Source organism: Diospyros lotus, chromosome 13 (genome assembly GCF_014633365.1).
Source record: "Diospyros lotus cultivar Yz01 chromosome 13, ASM1463336v1, whole genome shotgun sequence".
Taxonomy (NCBI): domain Eukaryota; kingdom Viridiplantae; phylum Streptophyta; class Magnoliopsida; order Ericales; family Ebenaceae; genus Diospyros; species Diospyros lotus.
In genome coordinates this window covers 4,687,495-4,712,303 of record NC_068350.1, presented here as the reverse complement: position 1 = coordinate 4,712,303, position 24,809 = coordinate 4,687,495, and the positions used below count along the sequence as shown (strand labels likewise).

Here is a 24,809-nt window from a genome sequence, read left to right as displayed (position 1 = left end):
TTAAAATATGAACCCGGTGCTCGAGACCCGACAATTGGGAAGAAAGAGATTCCAACCCTCGAAGCCTTTCCACTTCAGACCCCAGGGAGGTGATCCGAGTTTGAAGTTCGGACTCTCGTCGAGAGACCAGACCTTGGAACTCCGTAAGGTTCTGAGGAAGTAAAAACAGAGTATAGATCAAGACCTACTCGCACAGAAAAAGTGAAAAGTCAAAAGAAGAAGGAATACGGTCGCACCCTTAGAATTTCAGCGCAATAGTCGATTTCGTTCGGAGTTCGTAGAGTCTCCGGTAAGACTAAAGCCGTTGAAGGGGCATTGGTGGCTTCAGGAGCCGAAGGCTCGGAGGGAGCAGCAGCTGGGGAAGTGGCTTCCATCCTGCGACGCTTCGTCCGGCGCGCTAAAATCTCCTTCGCCGACAACACCGAAGCCTCCTCCAGCGAAGCCTCTCCCGTCAGCTCCGAACGCCCCGCTGGTGCCAATGGCGTTAAAATTCGTTTAAAAATCGAACTGATAGGGATGCTGGGAGGCGTAGCACTGGACTCCGTACCTGCCATGGTTTGCCTTTTCTGGGCCTCTGCGCGAGCTACAGCAAGCACCTGAGCGATGGTCGCCGAATCGTCTTCGGGAGAGATCGGCAAGCGCGCAGGCATGGTGGAGGCTTCTCGCCGCGCGGTCGGAGAGCCTCTGGTTTGAGAAAGGAGAAGCGGGGAAGATGGGTCCCCCGAACGGGAAGAGGGGTCCCCCGAACCCCCAGCAATGTTCCCCTTGGAAGCCTCTTGGAAGGTCCCGGGGTCTTCCTCCACCGCCCTTCGCGATCTGGACGGTAATGAGTTCTTCTTGTTACTCTTCTTGCTCTTTGGAATTCGCTCGGAAGGCGCAGTCCTCTCCAACACCCTCTGGTTGCCGGAAGGTGCCGAAGGGCCTTTACTCCCAGGGAAGTCCAATATCATTCCTTTGGTGACAGCAGAATAAGATATTTCCCAGACCTCTTCATCTAAGAAAGAGATAACAACGAAAATCAAATACAGACAAAGGAAAAAGAGAGAGTAAAAGAAAAGGATGAAGGAAAAAGAGCTCACAGTTCTCGCCGTCCAGACCCGCTTGGGAAAGGCTGGGATTGGAGAGCCATCCTTCTTCCCAGTTCCGACTGTTCTTCATAAGTCGGCAGGCGAAATCTTCAATGGTCTCGACACTCGGACGCTTGTGCTTAGTGTCCAGAGTCCACTCGTTACTGACAGACCAGATCTCTTGAGGAGAGCCGGATGGCCTGGGGCGGACGAAGACAAAACGCTCCTTCCAATCATCAGAATCTTTCGACCCGCCGGATTGCATGAGAGTCGAAGCAGAGATCTCAAGATTAGAGTATCCCTTGCAGGCGAGAAGACGGCTATCTTTCACGATCCGAGGGGAGATGGAGATCCACCCTCCGGGGTCGCGGTTGGTCGTGAAGAAATAGTCGAAGAGGTCTCCAGTTGGCTCAATTTTGCCGGAATGACAAATAAGGAGGAACCCCATCAGGTATCGCCATCCGAAGGGAGACAGTTGGGCGGGAGCGATAGTAAGATGTTGAAGTAAGGTCATCACTCTTCTCCGGGGAGGGAGCCGAAAGCCCCTGTCAAAAGCACACTTATAAATGCACAGGCGGCCGGCGACGGGATGACATGCTCGTAGATGACTGTTGAACTCTACCTCCCACTCTTCGGGGACGTTGTACTTTTCTCTAAACTGTTGACATTCCGCTTGGCTCATCCATTGACATGGAATCGACGCAGCAGGATGTTTTTCCCACTCAATAAGCTCTGCACCAGCGGGATTAAACCTCCCAGAACCGATTATCGCCATGGCAAAAAGCTAGAAGAAAGAGAGGCGAAAGAGGAGGAAAATGCTTGCGGGCACAAGAAAAGCTAAAACTGAAGGAAAGTCGCACGGAAAGAGAATTAGAGGGACTGAAGGGTTCCCATTTTAAAAGACCAAACTGCGGGGACAAGAGACCAAAGGACGAGCAATAATGAGCATTGATCACCCCGCACTGACAGAGCTCGAAAGACGAAAAGGCCTCGGACAGCGCATAGGGAAGGGATACCGCCGTCAAAACCGATTGATTTTCGCGTCTGTCAGACGCGCAAAAAAAAAAAAAAAAAAAAAAAAAAAAAAAAAAAAAAAGGAGTTAAAGTGAAGAACCTCAGGGGCCTTACTACTCCTTGGGCCCTTCAAGCCGAAGAGCTCAAGGAGCAGGGGGGCAAGTGATGAGGAGAACGCCCTCGGTCCCATAATTACGCCAAGACGAATACCTAACAGCGGTCAAAAGATACACAGCAGACAAGCATTGCCACGTCAATCAGATAAGCACTCAATAGAGAAACCCCCGAGATCTCAGGAACAGGCTATCCCACCGAAGATCACGGAGGCAACAGTTATCCCGAACTCCTCGGAGACGGAGGCTATCGCGAAACCTTTATGGGGAAAGTCCCGAAGAAGGTGGGAGGAAGATCCTGAAGATCCCTCATGATCCCTACCCCGAGAAAAGGTAAGCGAAGAAGGTGGGGGATTCTCCTTATCTTTCCATCAATTAACATAGTTTAAAAGGGACAAGGAACCCTAGATCAAAGGACTAACTTAATCATCGGAGATCGACCGGGGGAGCAAGCCCCGTCTCCATTGCAGGTACACTCAGAAAGGCAAGAAGGGAACGTGCGGCTACCACTTCCGAAAATCCTTCATCAAGAGCAAAACAACACATGCTTTATAAAGTAAGAGTGATTCGCACCTCAATTGGCACATAAGATATAATGTGCTATCTAGATAAAGTTAGCTACCCTTTCATTTTCTCATACATTACAAAGCATAGCTCTACAACACTTCTAGTTGTTTCTAACTATTAGTTTTCTTCTACTCTGCTGAGTCGAACTGCTTAGTAATTATGGATTGAAATCACAAATGCTAACTTTAATGTAAAATGGTGGTTGACTCATGAGTATACTTTCTGGCACTCTAAATCATTGTTTGGAAAGTGTTCAGGGGTTGACATCACAAATGTTAACATTCGCATGAATGTACATTTCTAATGCTTATAAATGACCATGATTGGAAGTTAGTTTTCTCATTGCAGGACTTTCGAAGACTTCTTCTAATTCCTGTACATAGTTGTATAGTTTTCTTTTTCTTGTTCTTTTGTTTGGAGGAAATTTTTGTTTGTTTGTTTATTTTGTTCTATTTTAGTCTTTCGTTATGATGTTCGGGTATCCCTTAGCATAAACCTTTAGTCGCTTTTGCAATTTTTTCATTTAATGAAATTCTTATTTACAGAAAAACAAAAACTTGAAGAATAAATTGCATAAGATCTTAATCGGTAAAACCAATGCCTTAAAACCTTTCGACCTAAAAGAAACTAGAACATTAACCAATTCCTAAAGTTTTTGAGCCAGCAATTGTTTTTATAATTGACCTTAGTTTTAATAAACTAATTCATCCAAACACAATGTGTTATTGCAATTTTTATGGTTTAATCTATACAAAAATGTTTTTAAAGGGATAATAGTTGAACAAGTAGTAGGCTACTTGATGTAGAACTCGAAACAAAAGAAACAAAAGTAATCTTGATTATTAAAAATTAATATTAATATTCAATATTATTCATCAAAATTTATTTTTCAATACTTTTTTGTAGAATTATTTATAAAAAAATTAATAGATATAAAAGTATCCTACCAAGAATTCCTTTCTATTTAGGATTTCTTGATTTTTAATCTAATAAAGGTAATTCTAATTTAATTAGAATTTTGAGACGTAAAAGAAATTAAAGTTAGGAAACAAATTAAAAGAAAGAAATTAATAAAATAATATTAATTTATACTTATGCCTAAAATATTTTTTTAAATAATTATCTTTGTAATCTTCATAATTCTCTCCTAGCTAAAAACATCTTGACTACAACGAGTTGAATTATAAATATCACTTTAAGAGCTCAGGATTCAGAATTGGAAAATACTCTTCAGTGATCCAAGTGTTGGGGCAATGGGAAAGGAAAAAAATAATAAGGGGAAGAAGGCCATGGAGAGATGTAATAAAGTGATTGAGGGCTGAGAAGACTCAAATTACACTTAAATGCAGACAAAAAAACCTACTAAGATGCATAAATAGGACTAAAAATTTAAATTAAATGACATTATCAATTAACAAAAAAAAAAAAAAAGAATACTCCAAATGCAACAAATATGGTAAGAAATCTATTTTTGGGAGTTTCTTTCTCTTCGTTTTTTTTAACTATGAAAGAATATTAAATTAATCTAAAACAATTTACTAAACAACCCAACAGATAATATTAATCAAATTTTCAAAGGAAAAAATATACCTTTAACCAAAGCAAAGTGGGGATTTGGTTGCGAACAGAGTCACTAGTACTGTGATATGAGCAAAATTAAATTTTTACCGTATATCAGATACACGTAGTTGATATATAATATATACACCATGTTAAGTTAGGGTATTTAAGTAACGTGGATATTCAACAATTGAATATAAATAAATCTCATACTTGTTGTCTGATGTAAGGTTAGGGTACAGAAATAATTTTTATACTGAGATTGTATCCATTTCACATTGTGGTAGTTTTAGTCTATCCACACCTAGTATGTAGTAAAGTATTGTTCCAGTCACCTCTTTCTGTGCTAGACACAAAGAGATATCACTGGTGCCTGCGTCTCAAAATTTTATGTGTAACAATTACATGTAAAAGATTTCTATAATAGCATAATATTTTTTAGAGAAAGAAGAAATAAGAAGAAGAAGAGAGCAATGTTGTGTGTGTGAAAGAGAAAGGAAAGTAAAGTCACTTCCTCTGTTTTTAAAAGAATTCCCCATTTCGTTTTCTTTTTTCTTCTCCCAAAATCAAACCCTATTTGAAATCCATCGCCCCTCTGTAGTGCAATAACGCACTACATTATGCACTATGCACTATTGATAGAGGGGTCAAAGGTTAATATTTGACCAATCATTTCTAGAGATATTTTGCATACACGATGTCGATACCAAATGCAATACTATATGGTGTGTGACTTTATAGATTTACTACCCACAAGTAATCAGATAATATCGAAACCCTTTTCGAATCAGTTAACCCCTTGACCCATCACTGAAATTTCTTCAAATTCCGACGACATTTCGAGAGTTTCTAAATAGCGCCTAGTATCGGTTCAGAACAACATATGTGGAAGTGAAATCTTACTTCAAGTGAATCTATTATTGTTGACGATTATCGTGTGTTATAAACCTTCCATCACCTAATGTCCCGATTGAGTGAGTCATGGAATGATAAACTCTCAAACTTAATAATTATGTGTCAGACCTCATTAATGTGACTAGATAACACATCAGGAAACACCTTTCCTGACTTTCAATTTGCCACGTCCAAGGATTGTCTCGTCACATTAATAGTATATCACATAGGACGTTCATCCCATCAAATACCAACGAGGGCGGCAGATTCTATTTCCAACACCTGTCTCCATATACCAGTAATACAGAACCATATAGATGAACGTTCTCACCTCTCAATTGAATGATTTATCTCATTAACAAATCTCACACACCAATACACAAGACAATTGTGTCGGTTCAAGTCTAAGGATTAACACACCATCGCAATTTAATAACACAACTATTATCCATCAAGCTATGTGATCAGTCATCATTGTCACATTCGGCTTATCGTTCTCCAACGACCACCCACAGGTCTACTAGCTACATTTCATGTCATATAACGCGTGACAGACCATCCTCCCATCAATATCCCCATATCGAATTAGGTAGTAACCCTTGTACTACTCCATACTCGATTAATCGGAGTCCCCATCGAAAGAATCTAAGGATTATGAATAGTTTAAGAAGTTCTGTTACCAGAGAATCCTGTCACGCAATCTCAACACCTTGAGAATAAGATTCTTACATAGAAAATATAAGAGCTCATTCATATAATTGATTGCAGAAAATATGAATGAAAAAACTTTATCTTTTATTGATTTATACAAAAATACAATTAATGTATTAAAATAAATCCGCTAGATGTCATCTAAATGTAGCATAAGGGTATACAACATTAACACGTTGATCGTGTAAAAATGAATGTAGCTTGTAGGTATGTGTATTAGGTTGGAAAAAGCTTGTGGGTTGTTTGGGAACATTAGGGCCAAGTTAAGAATCGAGTCAATGGGTAATTGGGTTGTGGGTTTTAGGGATTTTGCTATTAAATGGGTTGGGTTAATGGGTCAAAGGGTAATAGATCTTCAAATTAGGTTAGGGTTTGGGTTGAGAAATTGGGTAAGGTTAAACTTATAGTTCAACAGTGAAGGTATGACAATTTTCGGTAAGAACATAGCTTGACTCACGATAGTGAATGAGGCGTAGTGATGGTGGCGATTGACGCCTAGGGCACTGTAGGCGTTGTTGACAAATGAGCACAATAATCGTTTTAAATAAAGAGTATTGCGTGCTTGAGCAAATCGAATGGGGATGATTCAATGTCATTTATTGCTGTCATGAGGTCGGAGAAGGGTTTCATTCTTCTTTCATTCGTTGGTTTGTGAACAGAATGGAGAACGGTTTTGATGGTTCCAACTTCATGAATTATGGTTTTCAAGGATGCATCTTTCGACGAGGATAAGCAAAGGTTCTTGATGGTCATGGCTACTGTGGCTAGGGTTTGCATTGATTCTTCAATGGTGCATAAGGGTTTGGAAGGACTAGTGAGTTTTCTAAAAGATTTTAGAAAATCTCCAAAAGCAATTTAGGAATTTCAGTTTTGATACTAATTGATGCATAGTCCGAACCAAAAGAAACAAGAGTAATACCGATTACTCAAAACCAATATTAATATCCTATATTATTTGTCAAAATTTGTCCTTCAATACTTTCTTAAAGGATTATTTATAAACAATTAATAGATATAAACATATTCTAACAAGAATTCATTTTTAACTATGATTCCTTGATTTTTAAGTTAATAAAGGTATTCTAATCTAAGTAGAATTTTGAGACATAAAAAGAAATTAGGAAACAAATAAAAAGAAAGAAATTAATAAAATAATATTAATTTTTATTTTTACACCTAAAATATTATTTTCTGAAATATTTATCTTTATAATCTTTATCATTACTAGATCATAGTTGAGAAAAATATCATTTTAATGCAAAATATGAGACTACAATGGAATAGGGAAACAACTTTACATTCTATCTCAAAATATGGAACCAATAGTTGACTACTGCAAAGTAAAGTATGAGACCAAAAATACATTTTGTCCCGAAATATTTGTCTAGTATAGTCGACTACTATTCTGTAGTCGACCGAATCTACACTCTATCCTGGAATAAGAAAACCAATAATCGACTATTGAAGAATATGTGAACCAATTTACAAAGTGTCTTAAAATAGGTGAACCAAAAATCTATTGGAACAGCAAAACAAAATATGCAGGTTGTTGACACAACAGCAACAAGGAAAATCACAATTATATTGAAGCTATCAAACTCCCCAAACTCACTAGCAACAACAGAATATATATTTATAAGTTCTCCCAAATTGAATTAAACAGAGAACTTAAGAAACCCACAGTAATATGTTCCCAAAGCAACAACAGTAAGCAAAGGTGTATCAGAAATGCAAACCCAGTTCTCTGCAATGGCAGAGAAAGACACACGACAGGAGGCTGGGATGACCAAGGCACGCACGGGAGCGCTGGCATGAAGATAGATGCACCCTGCTCCGGTCACTGGCAGGCTACAGCGACTGTCAACGCAGGCTACAACGGTCTAGCTCCGGCGAACGGCGACCACGATCAACCGGATCTAGCAGAACTCTGGAAGGATTTGCTCTCTGTGACAAAAGGAAGAAATTCGCCGAAGATTGATGAAGAGGAGACACCTCGACCAGCCTTTTATAGGTTAGTTGGGATACCAAATGGCCACGCCCATCAAGGTGGCATTTATCGTCGGAAATAAAGCCTGATGCTTGGAGTAAGCGAAAGGGCGAAGGAGAATTAATGGCCGCCTGTTCGGAACACCCAAGAAGGAAAACGAACGCAAATAAAAAAAAATAAGGAAAGAAAATAATTCTTTTCTCATTTGTATAAAAATATATATACATACGTGTCTATACGACCCGACCCGACCTGACCCGACCCGCCCGTCCGACCGACCGGACGGACGGTGACACGTGAGGCCCAAGGGGTTCGCCCGCTCACAAAATCTGGGTGCCCCTTAGGGCCCAAACCCAAGTGGGAGGGAGGAGTATAAATACCCACTCTCACCTCTTTACACAACCAATGTGGGACAACCACCCACACACACTTGCACTCATATACTAGGAAACATAACAATCTCCCACATGAGTGTAAGTGTGTTAAACCAAACAGACTGACACGACACCACCGAGAGAAAACAACAAGTTATGCATCAGGGATGATGTCTTTTGGACTTGAACCTCCTTTAGTGAGTACTTGTCGAACTTACCGAAGAAGTAGTAAGCCCAGCTCTTGAACTACCCTCCTGGTGGTAAATCTAGACAACAGATATCACACACAACTCATCTTACACATTCGAGTTCTATACGTTTGTGTCCATTTTGGTCCTGGACAGTATCCTGAATTCATGAGAGCTTTAGAGAACCCAAGCCTTAGAAACAGTTCTCACAAAAGCGACCCACTTCTACTCTCACATAGGTAATCATTGCTTAAGAACACTCTGTCACTGCTCCACTTATAACAAGATACCAATATTACCTGTACCATCGACAGATTACACACTCTTGCTACCGGGAACTGGAAAGGAACTATAAGTTCCTCAGTGTGTAGACTATGTATTATTCCAGCCAGTTTGCCTATTTAACCCAGTTCTTGGGATCTCCAGTCAACTGGGTTAGGTTACCACTAGAAAATTCATTTCATAGGCTTTAACCCCATTCCCTTCGTCGTATAGGCGACCTGCTTCTTTGTCACCCCTTTGGTCAATGGATCAGCCAAGGTTTCCTTAGACTTGACATAGTCAATGGAAATTATTCCATTGGTAAGCAATTGCCTTATAGTATTATGCCTGCGCTTAATGTGTCTTGACTTTCCATTGTAGACACTGTTTTTAGCTTGCATGGAGGCATCTAAGTTGTCACAATAGACGCATATGGCATTTACAGGCTTTGGCCACAATGGAATGTCTTCAAGGAAGTTTCGAAGCCATTCTGCTTCCTCTTCTGCTTTATCCAAAGCGATAAACTCTAACTCCATAGTAGACCGTGCAATGCACGTCTGTTTTGAAGACTTCCACGACACAGCGGCTCCACCTAAGGTAAACACATATCCACTAGTCGATTTAGTCTGCATGCTATCCGAAATCCAGTTAGCATCACTAAACCCTTCCAATACAGGTGGATACCTCGTGTAATGCAACCCATACTCTAACGTGTACTTCAAGTACCTGAGTATCCTGACCAGAGCATCCCAATGATCACGTCCAGGATTGCTCGTGTATCTTACCAACCTACCTACCGAGTAGACAATATCGAGTCTTGTACAATTCATGATGTACATCAAACTTTCGATGACCCTAGCATACTCTAAAGGAGATGCACCTTCACCATTGTTCTTCTTTAGTTTAGAATTTGGATCAAATGGAGTAACTGCGGGCTTACTCTCGAAATGACCAAATCTACGCAACACTTTCTCGATATAGTGTGATTGAGAAAGTATATACCCTTCGGCATTCTTTGTTATTCGAATTCCAAGAATGACATCAACAAGACCTAGGTTTTTCATATCAAAGTTGGAATTTAACATCCCTTTTGTGGATTCTATGACACGTTTATCAGTGCCCATTATCAGCATATCATCTACATACAAGCACACAACGACACACTCGTGATTTATGATTTTAACATAAACACATTTATCACACTTATTTATCTTGAACTCATTTGTAAGCATAGTGTGATCAAATTTCTCATGCCATTGCTTTGGCACCTGTTTTAATCCATAAAAGGACTTTATAAGTTTGCACACTTTTTTTTCATTTCCCTTTACAACAAACCCTTCGGGTTGTTTCATATACACTTCTTCCTCTAAATCTCCATTTAAAAATGCAGTCTTTACATCCATCTGGTGAATTTCCAAATTGTGTAACGCTGCGATTACAATCAACACCCTTATAGATGTGATTCTCGTCACTAGAGAATAGGTATTGAAGAAGTCTTGCCCTTCCTTTTGGCGATAGCCTTTAGGTACTAGACGGGCCTTGTACTTATCAATAGTACTGTCAGCCTTTAATTTCTTCTTAAATATCCATTTGCACCCAATTGGCTTACTTCTCGGAGGTAAGTTAACCAACACCCATGTCTGGTTTTGCATAATGGACTCCATCTCACTATTGACGGCCTCCTTCCAATACGGAGCATCAGAGGATGCCATAGCCTCGTTAAAAGTTTGAGGCTCATCTTCTACCATATAGGTTAGGAAATCTGGTCCAAAAGAAGTAGTTTTCTTAGCTCTTTTACTCCTTCTAGGTTCAACCTCAGTCTCCTGACCAACTTGACCCTTAGAAGAACTCGCCTCATACTTCATCTTGGAATCACCATCATTGTGTCTTTCTTCCATAAAAGGGAATATGTTCTCAAAGAACTCCACTTCTATAGATTCCATGATGGTGTTATTATTAATATCAGGAATTTCTGATTTTATCACCAAGAACCTATAGGCAGCACTATGACTGCTCTCTCACCCTGCAATTAAAACACAATAAAAACAAATCATAATAAAACTTTTATATTTTTTTTATTTTAGTGAGAGGTTTATACTCGCCAGTGTACGAGTGCAGTTGTAGTCCAAATTTAAATTTATATTTTCTGGATGAATCCAGGTCGTCCACTGAGAGATTTATTTATGGCAAAAGAAAAAGAATGTCACACACACGCACACGCATTTGGACAAATTGACAACAAGATTTTTTTATGGTTTTGTTTTTAGACAACAGATACTAGAAAATAAAGTAAGGCAAAAATTGAAATAAACATTAAACGTAAAAATATGAATTTGGATAGTGCTTGAGTTAAGACAATTTCAGTACCAACCCGTTGATTCCCAAAGTTTAGCATAAAAGATTAGCAACATTAATTTAATTTCAGATATGAGGGTTTGTTATTAAATGCAATTAGAGATGATGATAGTTCTAGGTTAAGCAATCCCCATACATGATATGCGGGATTCTAATTTAAGCAACTACCATAAATCCAATTACAATTAATATACAAAACAACTAAATTAATCATCCGGGTTTGGGTATGATAGCGTTTCCAGTTCTAGTAACTCTCATACATGGCATGAAAGCTCTAAGTTAGGCTTACGCTCCAATCCAAACCTAGTGATTTTTTAATAATTAATACACACTCATACTGAAATTTAAATTAAGGTTACTTATTTAAAACGCAGCTTTCTTTGGGAATCATTGGCGTTGGACACTGTCCTTGCCTTAACCCAAGATTAGATTTAGCTACTCATCTCCATTAAATTAATTGACAGGAATTTAAATGACATAATTTAAATAACAGAATTTAAATGACAGGAATTAAAATAGAAGAAACTAACCGGCCATTTAGGCGGTAGATAATTAAAATACAAGAATTAAAATTGCAAGAATTTAAAGGCATAAACTAACCGTCCATTTAGGCGGTGAACAATTAAAATACAAGAATGAAAATTGCAAGAATTTAAAGGCATAAACTAACCGTCCATTTAGGCGGTGAATAATAAAGTAATAATAAATGACATAAGAATTTAAAAGAAGAAAGGAATGAAGTAAGATCACAAGAGAAAATACTAAAGAAAATGAGAGAGAACAAAAGCAATTCTCAAAGAGAGAATTCTAAGGAAATAACTAAACTTTTATTCAAGAATAATAATCACACTTACAAATGCAATCAAGTGATCTATTTATAGGCCACAAGATGGAATACAAACCACACAATTTCAATTATTTAACTAGACATAATTATATCTAATGGGCACTCACACACTTAAAGTTAAATGGATTTTAGCTATAATACACACCTAATATTAAATGGATTTTAGCTAAAATACATACCTAATAAAGCACTCATAAAGTTAAATGGATTTTAGCTATAATATCCACCTAATAGTTAAATGGATTTTAGCTAAAAAACACACCTAATAAAGCTCTCACATACAAAATAAAAATAGATTTCTATAAATTGGTTTTTAATCTTCATTAGGATTAAAAATAATCCTTGGGCCTTCTCCAAATAATCTTCTCCATGGGTTGCTCAAATTGGGCCTTAATTCTTCATGGGCTTGAATTCTTCATGGACTTGATTTCTTCATGGGTTTGATTTCTTCATGGATTTGAATTCTTCATGGACTTTAATTTTTCATGGGCTTGATTTCTTCATGGGTTTGATTTCTTCATGGATTTGAATTCTTCATGGATTTGATTTCTTCATGGACTTGAATTCTTCATGGGCTTGAATGCTTCATGGCTAAAAATAAAAAAAATAATTTAATATTATTAATAAATTATATATTATATATATGTATTACACATAGCACACATATATATTAGATTATATTATATATATAGTACATGCATGCATATAATGATGTATATGTATTATATATAATTTTATATATTATTATTATTTACTTTAGAACTTCATTTCATTTATCTTTCAATTTAAACTTGCATATAACCATAAAATATATATTAATATCTAATTTAAACCGTATTTAAGATCGAAAGAAGGGTATAATTATAACAAAATTTTTACAAAATTAACCACTAATCACACTACGCAGGGCATAGCCAATAAAGACACGATCTATCGTTTTTGGTCCAAGTTTGATCCATTTCGATAAAGGAACTTACACCTTAGCCAAACATCCCCACACTTTCAGAATTTTGTACGAGAGTTGCTTTCCATTCCACACTTCATAAGGAGATTTGTCAGTCTTCTTATGTGGAATTCGATTCAAAACTAAGTTTGCAGTAAGCAAAGCCTCCCCCCACAGATTGTGGGGTAAACCTGAACTGTTAAGCATGCAATTAACCATGTCTTTCAAAGTTCAATTTTTCCTTTCGGCCGCATCGTTTTGTTGTGGTGTATACGGTGCTGTGGTTTGATGAATTATGCCATTAACCTCACAAAACTCAGAGAGAGACGTTGATTCATATTCACCACCTCTATCTGATCTTAGCACCTTTACCTTCTTTTCAAGTTGATTTTCAACTTCTGCCTTATATGTCTTGAAGACATCTAAGGTCTCGTCTTTATTCTGTAATAGATACACATAGCAGTATTTGCTACAATCATCTATGAATGTGACAAAGTGTAACACCCCGTCTCGCCAAGCGTGTCACTATAAGGGTATTCTCGGGATTTCTTTTTTTTTTTCCTCTTCAAGTTCAACACGCGCGGTATTTCAAGAACAATCTTCACATGCAGAAACAAAACCCCGCGAACCCCAGTCTTGCCCGTTTAACTATCAAGATCAATAATCTTAAACTAAACGAGTCTTAATACAACACAGCGGATACACTAATACCAAAACACCATAATTCTTACATTGTGTTTCCATAGCAAAATATGTAATACAAATCAAATGATAAAAATTGCTATTATACAACTGTTCATTTACAACCTGAAATGCATATTAAATCCTCCAAATGTTACAACGACTTAACAAACTAAGCACCATTGGGCCTCAACCGGCCACATCCTTGCCCTCGCAGCAGTTCCTGGCTGGAACATTAAACGTTCCAGGGGCATAGCCCAAGTTAGATGATAAAACATCTAAGTGACAGTATAGAAACAGATTATACAATGCATGAGAGACACACGAGCATGGCACATTTAGACAAGCGGCAACATGCAAAACATGTCTAACTCGAGATATCACCTTGACATACTTAATCCCTCGAATGTCCCACTGTGGCACACGTTCACCTGGTCCAACGTTAATCCCTCGGGTGCACCGTCGTGACACCCGTTCACCTGGTTTAACATTATTCCCTCGAGTGCCCTCAGTGTGACACCCGTTCACCTGGATTAACATTGTCCCAATCTCAAGCAGACCCCATCCCGCCCCATACGGACCCAACGATGCAATTAAACTTGACCCCAAATGATATGAAAATTTACACGCCATGCACCAACATTTTAAAATAAAACAGTTAATGCAATGAAGCAAATATCGACACAATGATCATAAGTAAAAGCCTTGTAAAACAATTTATGTCTAGGTGGGTATAATCGCTCACTAGAACTCACCACAAGCACCTAAAACACTTCTAAGACAAGGAAAAGTTGGAATCAAACCACTCACCTCGAATGTATTCAGATCGCCTCGATCCTCGTGCAACGCCTCGATTTGCGTGTTAAATCCCAAATGCTTGAACTTATACTCAACCTCGAGTCACAATACTTCCTAAACACCATATTTAATTAAGGAAGCATTAAAATCCATTTTCCTCAATTTTTCCATAATTTTCTCTATTTTCTCCCAATTTTCTCCTCGATAATTCCAAAATAATTATTTATTCAACTATTTTCCAAAATATTTCAACACAATAAATCCTAAAATAAATTAATAGAAATACTGGAAGAAAATACCAGAAAAACCCTTGTTGCACGCGCCCTCACGTGCTCGGCGCGTGGGTGTGTGTGAAGTGTGGCGCGTGTGGCTCACGCGCCACCTTCTTCTCCGTTTTTCCAGCCGGCCACACCTCCTCCGATGGCCGATATGACCACACCCCCTTCAAGCCTTCGATTAGTCGATCCGAATGGCACCATTTTCCGGCCGAAAGAACACCGGAAAAGGGCCCAAACGGCCGGTTGCAGGCGGCCCTAGGCGGTCCGCCTCCCGACTTCGGCCATTGCTGGAACAGCCTTAAATCTCCACGAAAACACTCCCCCAAAACCCAGAACTCTTCCCCTCGATGCAAGGAGTAATAACCCCTTATCCAACGTCTCAAAATCGCACCAAAACGTGGTCGATTTTCTTACCAATTTTCGGCCGAAACCCTCACCCCTTTTATACTCCATTTCCAGCCGGATCTCGGCCAATCACCGGCCAAGCTTGGTCCCCAAGACTTCCCTCGGCCGTATACGACCGTCCCCAGGTCCGCCTTGGCCGTCCCATCGCCGGAAACAGCCCCCATGTGCTGTGGAAGGCGGCGGCCGATTTTTGGCTTTGTGCGTTCACACTGCATATTTGATAATTTACACTTTCACCCCCTTGACTTTCCAAATGACAGTTCTGCCCCCTTCCAAAGCACCCCTAATAAATCCAATTATATCACGATGTCCCGCAAGTTTAGTACATCTCATTAGACCCTTGAAACTCCTGAAAAATTACCATTTTGACCTCCCTCGGGTAAAATTAGAAAACTACACTTAGGCCCGATTGGTCAAATTGACCTTAAATCCATTTGATTCATCCCGAAATCGCTTAAGGGTTGTTCTACACATTAAATATTAGTCCTTGACGCATTCCGTTGATCTTCTGGACGTTTCCTACGTCGATTCGGTTTTCTCAGCCCGGTCGACAGCTGTACCGAAAACTGTTCCCGATCCCACTTCTTTCATCACTAAAAATCATAATTCGAATCACTTGTCGATACTGTATAATTTTCTTTAGCTATCTAAGGTCCGGGTTTCTCCCTCCGACTGATTTAATCATCTAAGACTGCGTTAGTGTGTCATATAGCCTTATTCTTTCGATAATTCCAGTTATACCCTTCATTAAATATCATTTATTTTCTTAATAATTTTCTGGGTATTACACAAAGTACTTCTTCCCACCTTTAGTAGGAGTACTTTTCATGTCACATAAATCACTGTGAATTAAATCGAGTAACTCACTGTTTCTTTCCACAGACGGAAATGGCTTCCTTGTAAATTTTGACTCGACACAAACTTCACATTTATGTCCTTTGTCAATACTGAAGTTAGGCAACAGTCCTAAATTTACCATTCTTTGGAGAGAATGATAATTGACGTGCCCTAACCTTGAGTACCACACATCACACAACTCAACAGAATAAGCGAAAGCCTTGTTCTTATTCTTATTATTTTTGGGAACCTGGGCTAGTACATTAAGTTTGAACATACTATCAAGTAAATAACCCCGTCCCACATATATACCCCCCTTAGTAAGAGTGAACTTGTTTGACTCAAATACAAGTTTGAACTCATTCTTGTTCAGCAGAGTTCCAGACACTAAGTTCTTTAGGATTTTCGGCACGTGGCACACGTCATTGAGGGTAAGTATCTTCCCAGAGGTCTACTTCAGCAGGACCTTGCCTTTTTCGATCACAGGAGATGCAGAGGCATTCCCCATGTACAATTTCTCAGAGTCGTCAACACTTTCATATGTGGCGAATAGAGCCCTGTCACTGCAGATGTGCTTAGTAGCCCTAGTGTCTATCCACCATCCCTTAGCATTTGACACCATACAGATATCTGTGACAACCGCAATCAGGTCGACATCCTCCTCCATCATGTTGGCCTGACTGTTCTTGCTGTTGCCAGAGCTCTGTCCCTTCTTGTGACGACAGTCAATGGCCCTGTGGCCCGTCTTGCCGCACACCCAGCAGCTCCCTTAGATGCTCTTGGTGAGGGTCTTATTCTTGGGACCCATGTTCCCATTCTTCTTTTTGCTTTACTATTTCTTGGTTTGAGGCTTTGAGGCTTCAACAACATTAGCTTTAGCTTCCATCCTGAGAGAGACTTTATCTCCCTTCCGATTGTCCTCTTCAATGCGAAGTCTGACTGCCAGATTTTCCATGGACAACTCTTTCCACTTGTGTTTGAGGTAATTCTTGAAGTCTTTCCACGAGGGTGGTAGCTTCTCGATTACAACAGCAACTTGGAATGGTTCATTTATAACCAATCCTTCACCCAACAAGTCACTTAAAAGTACTTGTAGCTCTTCCAACTGGCTAACCACTATCTTGGTGTCGACCATCTTATAGTTGAGAAATTTCTCGACCAGAAATTTCTTAGTGCCCGCGTCTTCTAGCTTGTACTTCTTGTCCAATGCCTCCCAAAGCTGCTTGGACGTTGGGTACGCCGTGCAGTAGACGTTATAAAGAGAATCAACCAGCCCACTCAGTATGTAGTTCCGACAGAGGAAATCCGAGTGTTGCCATGCCTTCTTGGCGGCCTGTGTTTCCACCGACTCTTCTCCCTCAGGAGTGACTGGACAATCTTCCTTAAGGATATGGGCCAGATTCAAGGTGGTCAAATAGAAGACCATCTTTTGCTGCCATCTCTTAAAGTCTTCTCCATTAAATTGCTGGGGCTTCTCGACATGTGGCGTTGCCTTTGGGACAGTCGATCCAATGGTGACAGCTGGGATACCAGCGGCAGCAGAGGCTGATGCAGCAGTTGTAGAGACCTTGGGGTTAGGGGCAGCCATAATGGTGTGTATTGTTAAACCCAATAGTCACTAGAGTAAACTCTGTCTTCAGATTATTGGAACAACAAAGCAAAATATGCAGGTTATTGACACAACAGCAACAAGGAAAATCACAATTATATTGAAGCGCTATCAAACTCCCCAAACCCACCAGCAACAACAGGATATATATTTATAAGTTCTCCCAAATTGAATTAAACAGAGAACTTAAGAGACCCACAGCAACATGTTCCCAAAGCAACAACAATAAGCAAAGGTGTATCAGAAACGCAAACCCAGTTCTCTGCAATGGCAGAGAAAGACACACGACAGGAGGCTAGGACGATCAAGGCACGCACGGGAGTGTTGACCTGAAGACAGATGCGCCCTGCTCCAGTCACTGGCAGGCTACGGCGACTGTCAACGCAGGTTACAACGGTCTAACTCCGGCGAACGGCAACCACAATCAACCGGATCTGGCAGAACTCTGGAAGGATTTGCTCTCTATGACAAAATGAAGAAACTCGCCGAAGATTGATGAAGAGGAGACACCTCGGCCAGCCTTTTATAGGTTGGTTGGGATACCAAATGGCCGCGCCCATCAAGGCGGCATTAATCGTCGGAAATAAAGCCCGACGCTTGGAGTAAGCGAAAGGGCAGAGGAGAATTAATGGTCGCCTGTTCGGAACACCCGAGAAGGAAGACGAACGCAAATAAAAGAAAATAAGGAAAGAAAATAATTTTTTTCTCTTTGTATAAAAATATATATACATACGTGTCTATACGACTCGACTTGCCTGTCCGACTGACCGAACGGACGGCGGCGGCGCGCGAGGCCCAAGGGGTTCGCCCGCTCACAAAATCTGGGTGCCCCTTAAGGCCCAAACCCAAGTGGGAGGGAGGAGTATAAATACCCACTCTCACCTCTTTACACAACCAATGTGGGACAACCACCCACACACATTTGCACTCATATACTAGGAAACATAACAAAATCAACTACTTTGAAATAGGTGAACAAGTTTACATTCTATAAAAGGGGAACAAAATAGTCAACTACTTCCAGAATAGGTGAACTAATTTAAATTGAAGAGACTAAAATAGTCTACTACTCTGAAAATAGTCAACTATAATGATTAAGTTTGTCTCTATGTTAGGGGTGTCAATGGTTTGGATTGGTCCGATTCTATAAGAATTCAGTAACTGAACCATTTTTAACTGTTCTGAAAAAATAAAAATTGTAACCGAATCATTACATATATAAAACCAAACCATGACCAATCCATCACATCGGATCGATTTCGGTTCTATCCAATTAGCATTTAACTTCTAAACATTTTCGCAAAATATGAAATTACAAACAAATTTATTAATTAAAATAAACCCATAATTTCACTAATACTTCAAGTCTTGAAGTAAAAGTATAATAAAATAATTCATAAACTACCTCATCAAATAAGATTATATATCGATCATTTCGTATAACAATAGCGCATAAAAATCTAGAAATAAAAGAGTTCATGAATCTTGTTGATTTCCTAGGAAGTGATACTATTTATGCATATGTGTATATATATATACTTAAAAAATTATAATATATATAAGTATAATATTAGTTCCGATTTGGTTCGAACCATGATTTGAAAAAAAAAAAATAGCAACCAAACCAAATATATTGGTTCTTAATTTTTTAAAACCAAAACTTAACAATTGAACCATAGAACCAATCCAAAAAGTACAGTTCAATCCGATTCGATCCAGTTAACCAATTTTCAAATATTTTTTAACACCCCTCTCAATGTTTTGATTTCATGCAAGAATATCTTTTAAGCATTAAATGCTCTAGAGCTTCATAAACATAAGAGAACAAGATTCCATGCACATTAAGGACCATTGACTCTAAAGCATCAAAGAACTCGCAAATGCAAATCCCCTAAAGTGAGTTAAAGCAACCAAGACATTCAGAGACTCAAGATATATCCTTAAAGACTTAATTTACCAACATTGTAAAGTCTCTATTTTAGTAAGATTTGTTGCTTTGTTCATTCATATTGATTTGTCTAAGTGTGGACTTTAGACTTGTATAACTTGTATAAACTTTTATGTAGATTGTTAGCTTTCTAGAGCATGATTAAATCTAGGCATTTGTAACGAATTTTTGAGGTGAGTTTGTGGATATTAAGTATTGATATTAGAACACCAAAGTGAGTTTATCTTCTAGAGCATATGTAGGCGTGATAAATGTGAACCACTATAAATTTTTGTGTGCATCCCTTTATTGCCTGTTAATTGGCTATATTGAATATCTCATTTTTACATTTAAATATAAATATATTTGAATAATATTATTAAGAAAAAATATTTTAAAAAGTAAAATAGACTCAATTCACTCCTCCTTTGTGAGTCTATACACATGAAAAGGACCAACAAATAACGAACTCCTAATCAAAAACTTAATCTTAAAACCCTAAATCTTATAGGGGTTAAAATCCATAAACTAAAAAATTATAGGAAAATTTGCTAAACTGAATAATAAATTATAGAAATACCTAAACCATACATTTAAAAAAAATCCATAAACTCAAATTCAGTGACTAATTCATTCCTTGATTCTAGAATCATTTTTTTTCTTGATTTAATTATAGAATCATTAATTTGCGGGGTAACAATGTGACAAAAAAAAATTGAAGTTTAGTAACACATAATTACAATGTGACAAAAATGCAATTTTAGCAACACATTATTAAAATTGAAGCTTAGTAACCCACTTGAAATTTAGTGACTAATTGTGATTTTACTGGATGTGTTTTTTTTTTTTTTTTATCCACATAAATTTTTTTTTCATGTTATTACCATTTTAGCAACCAATTTATTATGATCAAAATTTTAGTATACGTCGGTTCTCAGTCCCAGAATCATCAATATGAGTAGTAACATTGTGATACTAACATAACCACTTTCGTAAAAAGATTAATCTTTAGTAATTTACTTGAACTTAGTCCCAAATTTGTTTGCCAGTGAACTTTATGCCAATTTTGAGTATGATTTTTTTGGCATGTAAGGCTCTCAAGGGCAGTATAATTGCCTAACTAGAGGCCTGGCTCAATGAAGCAGCACCAGTTTCCGGGCCCCGGGATCAATGAACAAGCTGCAATTTTAGCCATGATGAACTGATCAAATCATTCGCATAAAGCAGCCAATTTTAATGGCACCCAAAAGGCCAATACTAAAAACCCATAAAAAAAAAAATGATGGGTTGTGGCACCAGAAAATGAAGCAGAAGAAAGCTCAAATGAAGTCGATGTAGCTTGCATTGATTTGTTAAATTGGTTGACACCGTCTTAGGAAGTTGGAAGGTTTAGCAGGTATGCAGCTGAACCCAAATGCATATTGAAAACTGTTGTTTTATCGGCTGATGGTTGGCATAACGGGCTATAATGGTAGTTTCTTCGTGATTAGAGTGACAATTACTTATATTGAGACCACATAGATTTCAGTATATATAGCGTCTCAAGTCCTCACCTTAAAATGGTTGCTAAAAGTGATGGTTTGAGTTACTACCTAAAATCCCCAATAAACTAGCAATGTAAGACAAAATCATGACAAACTTTCTTAATTTTAATTCCCAAAGTTCTAATGAAGTCAAAAATTCATATCTCAATTCGATTGAGATTGACTCTTATCCTAATGCGAAAAACACAATAAGACCCACTCCCCATGGTAATTCTAGGTTGGTGGGGATGTGCTCAAGCTGATTTATGAGTTCATAAATCCAAGTAGTAATATTCCTTTCCAGTAGACTACGGATAACCCAACACTCCTCTGCAACTCCATCCATTATAATCACATCGAAAGCAAAAGCCCAACAAAGGACAAATACCCAAGGACACCGATGATCGAGTTAAACACATGATATAATCCAACAGCACCATCAGAAACAAACTGAAGAAAACGAAAAGAAGAACTGTTCGAAACATTCAACAAAATTCAGGTGCTGACATAACTTGTCTCCGATGTTAAGCTGCGAGGCAGCTGATGCAGCACGCTCGTCGGCGATGAATTGGAGGTTGAGGATGATCTCAACGCTTCAGCCAGAGGTCCTCCCATGGGAGCTACCTGGCTGGTTCCCCAACTCGCAGCCCAGTTCAACTGAATGCGCGCTCTTTCGCTGCTCCCATCTAGGAGGCCACCCGGATCGCCGGCTCCATTGCCGGTCGACAGTTTTAACGAGAAGTCGGAGGTTGGACGAGCACTGCCCGGCGTTGACATGGAGAGGCAGGTGGATGAAACAACTGGGCTTCCATTGCTTTGGGCATGGTCCTGTTCCTGTTCCTCAAGTGATCTCGGCCAGTCGTCGAAGAAATGGCGAAGCACCCGGTCGCCGGATTTTCCATCCCTGGCAACGTCATTCTGGGTTTCGAATAAACCCTTGTTCTCGGTTCTTGATTCTTGGGGTCTAAAACAAAATTAAAACAATACGTCAAATTTGCCAACCCAATCAGCTAGGTAGATGAGTCTGCTTGCATTTCAACTGTCGAAGGCAAACAAGGGCAACCACTATGGATCGGCCCAAAAATTGTGATACTTACAGTGTGAGGTGCAATACGTGGATTGAATTCCAACTCACCGACGGCGAACAAAGGAACAAATGCAGGAGATGAGATCTAAGTGGGTGTTGTTATGGATTGAAAAATTGTGAGGCTGGGGTCAGTTCATGCAGCATCAGATAGTTTTTTCTAGCTGATCCAGACAACTTTGGCCTGGCTTGAGATGGGGCCCTAGCAAGGAGATATAATAACCAAACCCGACCCCATTATGATTTTAACAATCTGGAAGTACTCTCTTTTGCTACCACCCAGCACAGGACAAGGGCAAAATAAATTATGGCCTTCATTCAATCAAGTTCATAATTTTGCCCGGCGACTTGTCAGGTTTGAATAACACTTGAACAGATAGAAAAACACCCACAAAAATAAAAGAAAAAAAAATCCATCCTGATGATGGGATAAAGAAAACCTATTTACCTGTGATTGAGGTGGAGAAGATCAATGGAAGGGGAATGCCCAGACAGACTGAAATGGGACCCAGTAGCCATTCCTGTCGGGGCATGGGAAGAAAGGGGGATACTGGGTTTAAGAACTCCGCCATCGCCGCCGCCGCCAAAACCAAGACCTCCGCCGCCAACAGTGGAGGATGTGGGGATTTCCACAGGCTTTCTTGAACGGTTCCGGCCACGGTGCATGTGGCGCTCGCAGTACTTCTGGCCGGCGACCACATCCCTGGAACACCGCCACTTCTTGCCGTCTGTTCTTCGGCACCGGCCGGGCTCCGGATCCATGGCCGCTCTTCCCCAATACCCTGATTGCAGTACTGATTGACCATTTCGAAACACACAGCAACGGCTGTACAGTTAGTACATTTACACACAAAACTATGCAGGATCAATGAACATCTGGAATCTGAAAGACAGCCCCAAATGCAGAATCAAAGCAAGGAAGCAAGTACAGAGACTTATTAGTAGCAAAAAATAAGGTAAGCTTTGATAAGATTATTAAATGTAGAGAACGGTCATTAGTGGATCAGCAATCCAGATTATCCTATACTGCAGTAATATAACATGTCAGTACTCATGTACCGGTAACTGATGAGTCAGTAACACACGACAAGAAGGAAAGTTTGCCAGCTCAGTCTGGATAAAATTTAACACCCCCCCTCCCCCCCCCCCCCCCCCCCCTCCGAAAAAAAGAAACTGAACTTCCATTTGAATCGGATCATCAACATCAAGAAAAGATCATCGCATCAGAGTTTTTCTTGCTTTCTATTTATTCTATCACTATTCTAAACTATCTTAATCATGTATTATAATTCATCGTTTATCATAATCAAGCTTGCAAAGACTACATGAATTGAGAAAAGGAGTAACTTACAAGCTGGATGACAATGCGAGTAGGGTTGAAGAGGGGGATGGAGATAGTAAGGAGAAAGAGGAGAAGAGGTGTTGAGAAGGCTTTTCTTCACAAGGTGAAGAAGTTCAGGAGGAACAGCAACACCAGCCAGCATATGCCTGTAGATCAATGCCTGCAGCTCAAGCTCCTGCCACTGTGCCAAGCTGAAGTAGCCTCCTCCCATCTCTTCCAAACACCAAAACCAACAATCCACAAAAAGAAAAGGAAAATTAGTGTCAAAGAAGAGAGAGAGAGAGAGAGAGAGAGAGAGAGAGAGAGCGCTTACTGGGAAGCCTGGTGGTGGTTGAATGATCAGGTGGAAATGGAGCTGACAGGTCGGTGAGTTTGGTGCTGGTGAGTTCAGGTACAAAGAAAGGAAGGGCAGTGGAAGAGACAAGTGATGGGTCCGATTGTTGTTGCTGATGAGGTTGAAGGAGAAGTCTTGGTAACTTTGCAGAGGGTTGCTGTGGTTGCGGGTCTGACTCATCCTGCTGCCGCTGGTATCTCCATTGCTTCAGATTGAAGTCCATGGAGAGAGAGAGAGAGAGAGAGAGAGAGAGAGAGAAATGTGGTTTTTCGAAAGCGTGGTTGGTTTTTAATTAGGCCTGTGAGTGGGGGGATGTATTCATCATGTATGTATATGTGGAGAAAGTTTCCAAAAGCTTTTTGCAGGACTTCCTTCTTTTATATCCTTCATTTTTGCAAAAGGCAAAGCCTGCTGAGTTTGCTTGGTGACCAGTGGGAGAAGCATAGGGTACTTGAGAAAAAGACAGTCAGACAAGACAGTTGAGAGAAATATTAAGCCCAAATATCCATTAAAATATTATTTGAAAAAAGAGAAGCTACCTGCAGCCTGTCTGTCTCTCTGCTTTGGGAACACAACACCACCAACAAGAGGGAGGAGAGTGAGACTCGTTATTATGACTTAAACAAACTAATTTATTTTCCAGTTTGTCTAACGAAGAAAGAGAGAGAGAGATCTGATCAACCCTGACATGGCAAGTTCTATTTCAGTTCCCTGCAATACTTCTCAGTTCACAGAAGAACCATAGACTCAACTGAAGCTAGCTAATTTATAGATTACGGGTTAATCTATTTGAAGATATATATATGTATATATAATGGGAATGGATTCATCTGATCTTGGATTTCATTTCATCTTTTCTGATCAGTAGCTTTGAATGTTGGCAAAGCAAGGTGAAAGTACTGGGTCCTATCCATGAAGATGAACAACCATTGCTTTCTTTCTGGAAAAAGAAACCAGTGCAAGTGCTTCTTGCATTATCACTGCATTTTCACCTTCTTTTTCCCCTCTGCCACGCCCATAATAAGTTCTTCAATTGCTTTTATGACATTACACTCAATGAGAAGTGCTGGTAACATGTTGCCTTCACCCCACTCACACTTTTACTAAATA

The 24,809-nt window shown here is 39.4% G+C and overlaps 2 protein-coding genes across 2 annotated transcripts; both read right to left on the bottom strand.

The window, feature by feature from the left end:
* Positions 1 to 16,712: 16,712 nt before the first annotated feature.
* On the bottom strand, positions 16,713 to 17,468 carry LOC127788770 (uncharacterized). Its single transcript, XM_052317375.1, has one exon. It carries the CDS (start codon positions 17,466 to 17,468, stop codon positions 16,713 to 16,715), a length of 756 nt encoding a protein of 251 aa, XP_052173335.1.
* Positions 17,469 to 21,218: 3,750 nt separating this feature from the next.
* LOC127788011 (growth-regulating factor 3-like) lies at positions 21,219 to 24,490 on the bottom strand. The gene is made up of 5 exons (XM_052316127.1): positions 24,239 to 24,490; positions 23,679 to 24,149; positions 23,375 to 23,578; positions 22,472 to 22,817; positions 21,219 to 21,903 (listed from the first exon to the last, which is right to left on the bottom strand). The coding sequence occupies exons 2-5, from the start codon at positions 23,920 to 23,922 to the stop codon at positions 21,435 to 21,437; spliced, it is 1,263 nt and encodes a 420-aa protein (XP_052172087.1). The 5' UTR covers positions 23,923 to 24,149; positions 24,239 to 24,490; the 3' UTR covers positions 21,219 to 21,434.
* Positions 24,491 to 24,809: the final 319 nt, after the last annotated feature.

What these genes read in the sequence shown, in the direction of transcription:
- LOC127788011 (XM_052316127.1), bottom strand. Translation starts at nt 23,922, where the DNA reads ATGGACTTCAATCTGAAGCAATGGAGATACCAGCGGCAGCAGGATGAG. An exon ending in CTCGCATTGTCATCCAGCTT is followed by an intron (nt 22,818 to 23,374) that starts GTAAGTTACTCC and finishes ATGGTCAATCAG; the next exon opens with TACTGCAATCAGGGTATTGG. An exon ending in CTTCTCCACCTCAATCACAG is followed by an intron (nt 21,904 to 22,471) that starts GTAAATAGGTTT and finishes ATTTTGTTTTAG; the next exon opens with ACCCCAAGAATCAAGAACCG.
- LOC127788770 (XM_052317375.1), bottom strand. Translation starts at nt 17,468, where the DNA reads ATGGCTGCCCCTAACCCCAAGGTCTCTACAACTGCTGCATCAGCCTCT.